A 7725-nucleotide genomic window follows, 5' to 3' on the forward strand; every position below is an offset into this window, starting at 1 on the left:
GGGACTGCAGAGCTTTAACACAATATATCTCCTCTTTTTTTTTTTCTTAAGTTTTCTACTAACCTACACATTTCCAACTCGAGTGAAAGACAGAGTTACACATGTAGAACTGCATAATTTCTAAAAAGTAGCTTCTTTTCTCTCCTTCTCTCCCAAAACCCAGGAGAGAGAAAACATGAATGAGGTAAAGGAGGCTCTGAGAAATATAGAACAGAACTACAAGCTCTTCCTGCAGCAGCAGTTCACGTTTATCGGGGCGCTGCAACACACCCGAGAGAACGCGCACGACCTGATCAGACCGGTGGCGAGCATCAGCCAGGTACAAAACGCTCAGCACAAAGTTCTCTGCTGATGAGAACAGGAACCAACACAGCGCTGTTGCGCACTCGGGTCTAGTTCAGGGATGAATAAATGTTTTTACTAGCAGAAGATGCACAAACACTCTATAGTAATGTTGGTATGTAACTCTGCAAACTGGTGGCAAAAGATTAAGCAGGGAAGAGAAATACCTGTGTTAGGCCTTCCCATTTGCAGAGAAGGAATTTTATTGCTTAGCATCAATTTATGATTTAGTTTAACACCAACATTTTGCTGCTGAGGCATAGCAAAAAATACAGGGTACAAGAAAACAATCAAGCCAACCTTCCTTCCCCAGCCACACGTGGAATCTGTAATCCTTAACGTGTAGGAACCAGCATACGTGGCTCTTCCCCCTGGTATCGGTGCTGCTGTATCGTTCTATAGAGCTTATTAAAAATAATGGCTGTGTTACCGAGGTAGGATGATGGATTGAGGGCTGAAAGTCCCAAGTGAGTGAGGGGTTTTCTGGGCTGGTAAGTGAATTGTCTTGGAATTTTTATAACATGGGATGTTTTAAGTAGTGCGAAGAACTTAGACCACCAGCAGACAGAGAGGGAAGAAAAACCTAAAAGAAATTGGAATTGTGGATGTGAGACAGTAGAACCCAGGCACAAAACCCAGGCGGATGCCAAAGCCAGAGTGAAAGCCAAGCTGTTATTCGGATTAGGACACAGAAGTGAGCTGGTTGTCTTTTCCGAGGGCTGACTCTCTCTAATATAAGGGCTTTGCTCATAACATTGAAGAAGATCGAGACAGATGTCACGCTGAACCGGTTTTTTTTCCAAAAATAGGCATTGAGATTTTATATAACATTATGCTGGTTTAAAAAGTGTCAATATTTCTGTGATATTGAGCAATTCTCCTGAATTAGCCCAACCCTATTTTAAATTTTGCATTGCACAAGAATAAAAGCAACAGGCGCAGAAATATGTGTGTGCTCAGCCTGCAGCTGACCTGACTGCCAGCTTTCCTGGAGTGCAAACATAGAAACTAGAGAAAAAAATTATATTGCACCTAGGTGGGAATATGGCTGCATTTCTAACCCATAAGGCAGTGTGTGGCAGCTGATTGTGTGTTGAGTGATGACATTTCTCAGAGAGAAGATGACAGCACAGGCAGGTGGAAAGGTCGAAGAGTGCACTGCGGTCAGGCAATGGCAACAGCTCCTGAAGACTTTGGGATGCGGTAGGGTATAAACTCGAAGCCCTGGTGGTTTTGTGAGACAAGCTCCTCAGTCATTGCTTCAGCCAGAGACTCAGATCACCCAGCGTGTCCCTGCAGTGCAGAGCCCGGTGGTGGCTGTGACATTGGCCCAGCGCAGGGGCTTCTGTGAGCCCCCCGGCCACAGCTCCAGGGCCAGGACTTGGCTAATGCAGAGCTGGGCAGCCCCTGCGAGCGCCGTTCGTGTCGTCCTGGGCCCTGCCCTGGTTGCGCAGGTGCATTAACTCTCTGCTGTGGATGTGGACAACAAGAAGTCCTGTTATCCCACTGTTGAACATCCAGGCTAAAATGCTATTCGCTTTAGGACTATTTCTGCTCCCTGCAGCGATAAAAAATCCTGCCACTCACATGGACACAATGCTCAGCGAACAGTGTGGAAGGAGGAATCTGCACTGAAAATGGTCCCTTAGGGGCCATTTTTTATTTTTCTTACAAACCTGCTGAGAGTTTGCCCAAGCACATAGCATGGCTTTTCTGTATGCAGGAACTGTACCCATATTGGAACAGCTACTTCCTTCTTGTCTTGAAATCTTACAGAAAGCACCGAAGGTCCAGCTATGGCTCAAACCAGCTGCTCTGGATTTTATATTCTGATCACTCATGCCTGTAGTTTCCTTGGAGCAGATACTTAATCTCTGGGCATAATGTTTCATCATGCAACGCCATTTGCTCTAAGTAACAAAATGTTCAATGTGAGGACAATTTAGGTTAAATGGGCTTAGTTTGCAGTCACATCTAGCGATGCCAAATAAAGAACCACGAAGAATGCACGATGCAAACACATCAAACCATTCCCAGTTTGCTCACTGCTCTGCACGGGCAGCCGTGGCTGCGACAGAGGGATCCCTGCTCGGAGCAGACACAAAACTCCCCTCACACTCGGTCCACAGCAGAGCCGTGGTTCTGGCTGCAGTGTTCCTACACTTCTTCAAAGAGGGAGGGAGGCTCCTGGTGTGCTGACGAGCAGATCCGTCACCCCAGCCTTCTTCAGCCATGATGAATGACAAGCAAACAGCACAGATGTGCTCTAGAAATCTTCCTACCTGCCTTGGTATTGCAGTTTCCATAGTGCAGAGTCACAAGAGAAAGCAGCTTCTCGTCACTAACCTGAGCAACTCTGCAGCATAAGTTAAATTAATTTAACGTGCATAACCCTGTCTTTCCCCATGTGCAGGTACAGTCCTACATGGACCATTATTGTAACAATTCCACTGACAGGCGTATCCTCAACATGTTCCTGAACATCTGCAATGACCTAAGCAGGCTCTGCCAGAAGCTGGAAGCCGTGCATTCTGGTAACAATGTAACCAACGGCATTCTGGAGAGATGCAAGCTGCTCCTGAGCCACAGCAACGATCTGAGCACCATCCGAGCTAAGTAGGTCTCTCCATCAGCTTAGTTTCTCTGAGGTGGTTTTCAGTGCTGGGGGACTGTCGTAAAAAGAGATTCCTGCTTCTCCATCAGTTCTGTTACAACAGCTTTCTGGCCTCAGTGAGGGTGCAAGGTGCTGCCCAGGTTACTGTTTCAGCTGCTGGAAAAACACTGCCAGCCTCCACTCACAAACAGGGGGTTGATTTGTTCATTTGATCATTTTACGGATGCATGGAAAGGCACATACAGGCAGGTGAGTCCCCTGAAGTCCCATGCAACACTCAGGCATTTACCTCCACCTCCCTCCTACTCCTGCGCTGCGTGTAGCTCATTTCTGTGCGGTGAGTGTCTGCACATGCTCTTGAACATTCCCAGCCCTAAAACAGCAGCCAGGGTGCTGCGTTTGGCGTGACTCGTTTCTTAAGGTGTAATTCTATCCGTACCACATCCTATTGCTGTCTGTCCGTTCCTGCTCTTGCCAGGGGCTCCCAGGGTGATACTGTGGGCTCTCCAGGGCTGCATTCCTGGGACTGCTCTGCCAGTTGTTTCCTTCTGTCCCACAGATACCCTCATGACGTTGTGAATCACCTGAGCTGTAACGAGGCAAAGAATCATTATGGAGGTGTGGTGAGCCTCATCCCCATCGTTCTAGACTGCATGAAGGAGTGGGTGACCCACACCGAGAAGCTGCCACAGCGCACGCTGCGGAACGTGAGTGGTGGAAGTGCTGTCTCTGAGAAGAGGGCACCCCAGGATGCACCAGCTAGGGCGGCCACTTCCCAAACACCACCTGCTTTGCACCTTGGAGCTCAGACCTCAGCTAGTAACAAAGATAATATAGCAGTGCAGGGGAGTAAACGTGTCTGGAAGAAGTTGAATGACACAGGAAATGACAGTGAGAAACTTAAGGGTCCCTGGAAACCACCAGGTAGACATGCCTTTTAGAGGATGAAAGTTCTTCTGCTTACCACCTTTAATCAAGTGGCTGATTAAAGTCAGTGAAATGAATACTAGAGATCCTTCCTATCCAAGTCCTCTTTCTGAACAGTTAGCCCTGTAAGCCAGCCTTGGACAGATGCAAACTTCTCCCCCGTGCTGATGTTTCTGCTCCTTAACGCCATATCCCAAGAGAAGCAGCTGTAGCACTGCAGCTGGTCCCTTTGACCAGCACTGCGGTGAGAGCAGGGAACAGTCAGGAGCAACCAGGTCCTCATCGCACAGATACGAATCGTGGGCAAGATACTTGAAATATGACTTTACACTTTCTCAGATTTCTTTCTGAGGAACACCCACTCACTGGCCGAAGCTGGAGGTGTGAAGAACCTGCATGTCTGAAGGACGCGATGCAGAGCAGCAACGGCTGCTCGTTACGGATTCAGATGTGTTTGATGTTTAGACTTGTCCCTAAAGTTCCCTCACCCTCACTGAAATTGCCCAGTTGTTTGGACCAAAGAATCAGTTTACAAGACACAAATATCTCCCTTCCATGTCACTGGCTACAGGAAAGATCATTGAGGTTTAGCTGCACTAACCGTGCTCTGCTGCATCCTCCTTGCAGGTTCTCACACCATTGCCAGTACCTGCCACTCAGAACATCTTCCCTTACACCCGTTTGACTCCTTTGCTGTCAGAGCTGGAGATGTAAAGGATGTAAACTTCATTTTGCACTTAGTTTGGTGTACTAACAATATCCAAACTTGAATAAAAACACCCCTGTCCTCCCCAGAGCTCTGCAAAGCTAACAAAGTCATGTTCAGTCGATGTGATTCATGGGAATCTGGTGGGAGCAGAGAGAAAGCTGTGGCCATTATCAGATGGTTCCTTTTCAAAGTGCAAGAGAAAATGTCTGTGATTTCCCTTTTGGAGATGAGAATCCGGCTTGCCTAGCTTTCAAGGATGTTATTAGGCTTAGATCGTTAAAACTGCGAGGCATTTGGAACAGTCTCATGCTGCTTTTATACCAGCACAGTGACTACACCAGTGCTGACAAGAGCTTTCTTTCCAGCCTGCTCAGGGATGGTCAGCAGACTCACAGGCTCCCCCCATTCTCTGGAGCCGATACACATTTTTGGTGGTGTTTTTAATTGAAGCACTGTTAATTACAAACTTAGTATCTCAATGACGTGGTGCCTTCCCTGTATCTGATTGCTCTTTTCCCCTCCCACAGGCAAATTAGCTCCTGTTCTTTGCTTCCTGCTGGAAGACACTCCTGAATAAACGATCTCCCCTTGCATACCTGGCTCAGTCTGCTAAAATTGTGAGAAAGGTTTTGCCTTGAGATGACCAGATTCTGGCAACAAGCAGCCAAAAAAGAAGGGAGAATTAACACAGAGGAGAGAGCACAGGAAGGAAGGATAGCTGAGATGAAATGGGAAGTATTTTCAGGATCATTTGTTTTCCTCACATAACCCCACACCTTCTTTTGCACTTTTTTCCCCTTCCCCTGTGGACTTGTGCTGCAATGCAATCCAGCTGTCTACGCTGGAGGAGAAGCCTATTTTTAGAAGACATCATGATCCAACTGAATTGAACCTTGGTGAACTCAAAAGGGTGACAAATCCTGCCAGGGTGACACGGAGACTCCCAGGCGCTGCTGGGGCCACCGTCAGCTCAATGTGACCATTCCCCTCCCAGGCTCCACTCGAGAGCCTGGCCACAGGGGCAGAAAAATCAAAGTTGCTCACAGCCACCCTGTTGTGTTTCATGGTGCAAAGACAAGTGTCCGATGGTGGTTGCTGTCTTGGAAAGTTTTTCAAAACAAGTACATGTACACAAGTACGTGGACTAAAATATGACAAGTGCTGGGGACACAAGGGATGCTATTCCCAGATCTTGTTTCCAACCCTGTCATATAGTTTAAATTTGAACATGCAGGCTGAGACCAAAATTATTCTCCAGTTCGTAGCTCGCTTTCAGCTTTCACGGTACAGCACGGCGCAAATTCCTTGTCAGGACAGTCCCACCAAACCCTGCCGGTGCAGTTGTCCATTCGTACTTGACCAAGGCTACGATACACATGAGAAACACAGTTCCCAAATCTTAATAATAATTTCTAGCCCAGCCTTATCCTTTCAATCAGTTTTAAGCAGACGAAATTCTAAGACACAAGCAGAAAAATGAGCACATAAAACTTGCAGTCTGAGGTTTGGTAATGACATGACCAGCAGCTTTTGGAAGACTACAAAGTTAAGGCTCACAAAAACATCTAGACAAATTACTTAATTTCCATACAAGTTCTCCTCTTCCAGAGTGGATGGACACTTCAAAAGACAAAAAGATACAGCAAGAATTGTTTTTCTCCACTACAAATCAAGCTGTTTGAAGAATTTACATAAACAGGATGTAAATGCCAAACACAGGAGTGCAAGAAAGTTCTACTTTAGCCTCTGTGAGCATAAAATTGCAAGATACACACTGAAAAACCAGGCAGGGCACCAAACTGATTCACCTAGAGATCCGTCAGTTAGTCCAGGAAATAAATGCTGCTTTTTTGTTCAAAGAAATAGAAATACAGGCTGGTAGTAGATGATCTCAACAGAATCCTGGCATCTGTAGGCTATAAATTACCTCTCTGCTCCCCTTGATTCAGGAAAGGGTCAATCCAGGCTTTTGTCAACCTGTAACCAGGTCAAAATATTCTGTACATTAAACATCTGACTCCAGCATCTCACACGCTGAGAGGATGGAATCGTAGAATTGTTTTGGTTGGAAAAGGGCTTTAAAATCATCGAGTCCAACTGTTTCCCCACCCCTGGCACTACCCCATGTCCCTGAGAACCTCATCTCTGCGTCTGTTCAACCCCTCCAGGGATGGTGACTCCACCATTGCCCGACAGCCCTTTGGGGAAGAAATTGTTCCCAAGATCCAACCTCAACCTCCCCTGGTGCAACTTGAGGCGGTTTCCTCTTGTCCTAGAGGTGCTCGATTCAAAGAAGAGGGGAAACTCAGCATCCCACAGATCTCTCAGCATCCCACAAATGTCATCAGAGCCGACGCGGAGACAAATGGTGGCTTCGCGGGGCCTCTAGTGGCCGCGGCCAGGAAACGCCCCATTTGCGTCCAGCGAGTAAAGGCTCCTAAAAGCAATTTTTGAAAAGTTCTGACCGTCGTGCTGTCCTGCCAGTCCCACATCCAAAAGGGCTTTTTTAACGTCTGTCACACGGCAGGAAACCCGTGGGTACAGCAGTGCTGCAGCCCTGGTCGTTTTCCCAAGACGCGTAAGGCTGCCAGTCTGGAAAATAAAACAAGAATACAACCTTAACCTACCAGGTTAACCTTAAAGTAAAACGGCCCCAAAGTTCCCCTTGGTTTGAGAAGCTGCCTCCCTGTGTGAGCAGGGACTCTTCGGTGAGGTACAGAAGAGAAAATCATGTGGACAAGGGCAGATGGAGCTTCTGACATAGTCCCCAGCTTTGTGAACAACAGTCTTTGATATTTTGAGCTATTAATTTGTCTAATCACTGTGTAGTCTCTAGGCTACATGAACGATGCCATACAGAGAGCTCATACGCAGATTTGCAGCACTGAATTGTTTGCAGTTAATTTATGGATTATACCGGGATGTCGTCATGGAGGTTGTTGCTCACAGAAGAAAAAAGGCTCTGGCTCCATGCAGAAAAACGAGCTTCTAACAAAGAACCCGATGCAAAAAGGGGCAGAACCACTTATCTGCTCTGTACTACACAGATCTTGGAAGATGCTTCGATACTCAATTTGTTTCTGCATGTTTGTCTCAGCATGGCTTGGTCCCGAAGAAGTCGGCTTGCAGGGAA

The 7725-nt window shown here is 47.0% G+C and overlaps 1 protein-coding gene across 1 annotated transcript; it reads left to right on the top strand.

Moving 5' to 3' along the window:
• The first annotated feature begins 175 nt into the window (after positions 1 to 175).
• SPACA9 (sperm acrosome associated 9) lies at positions 176 to 3897 on the top strand. Its single transcript, XM_065648756.1, has 3 exons — positions 176 to 319; positions 2756 to 2958; positions 3516 to 3897. The coding sequence occupies exons 1-3, from the start codon at positions 176 to 178 to the stop codon at positions 3895 to 3897; spliced, it is 729 nt and encodes a 242-aa protein (XP_065504828.1).
• The last annotated feature ends 3828 nt before the right edge of the window (positions 3898 to 7725 follow it).

This window comes from Caloenas nicobarica, chromosome 19, assembly GCF_036013445.1.
Source record: "Caloenas nicobarica isolate bCalNic1 chromosome 19, bCalNic1.hap1, whole genome shotgun sequence".
Classification (NCBI taxonomy): Eukaryota; Metazoa; Chordata; class Aves; order Columbiformes; family Columbidae; genus Caloenas; species Caloenas nicobarica.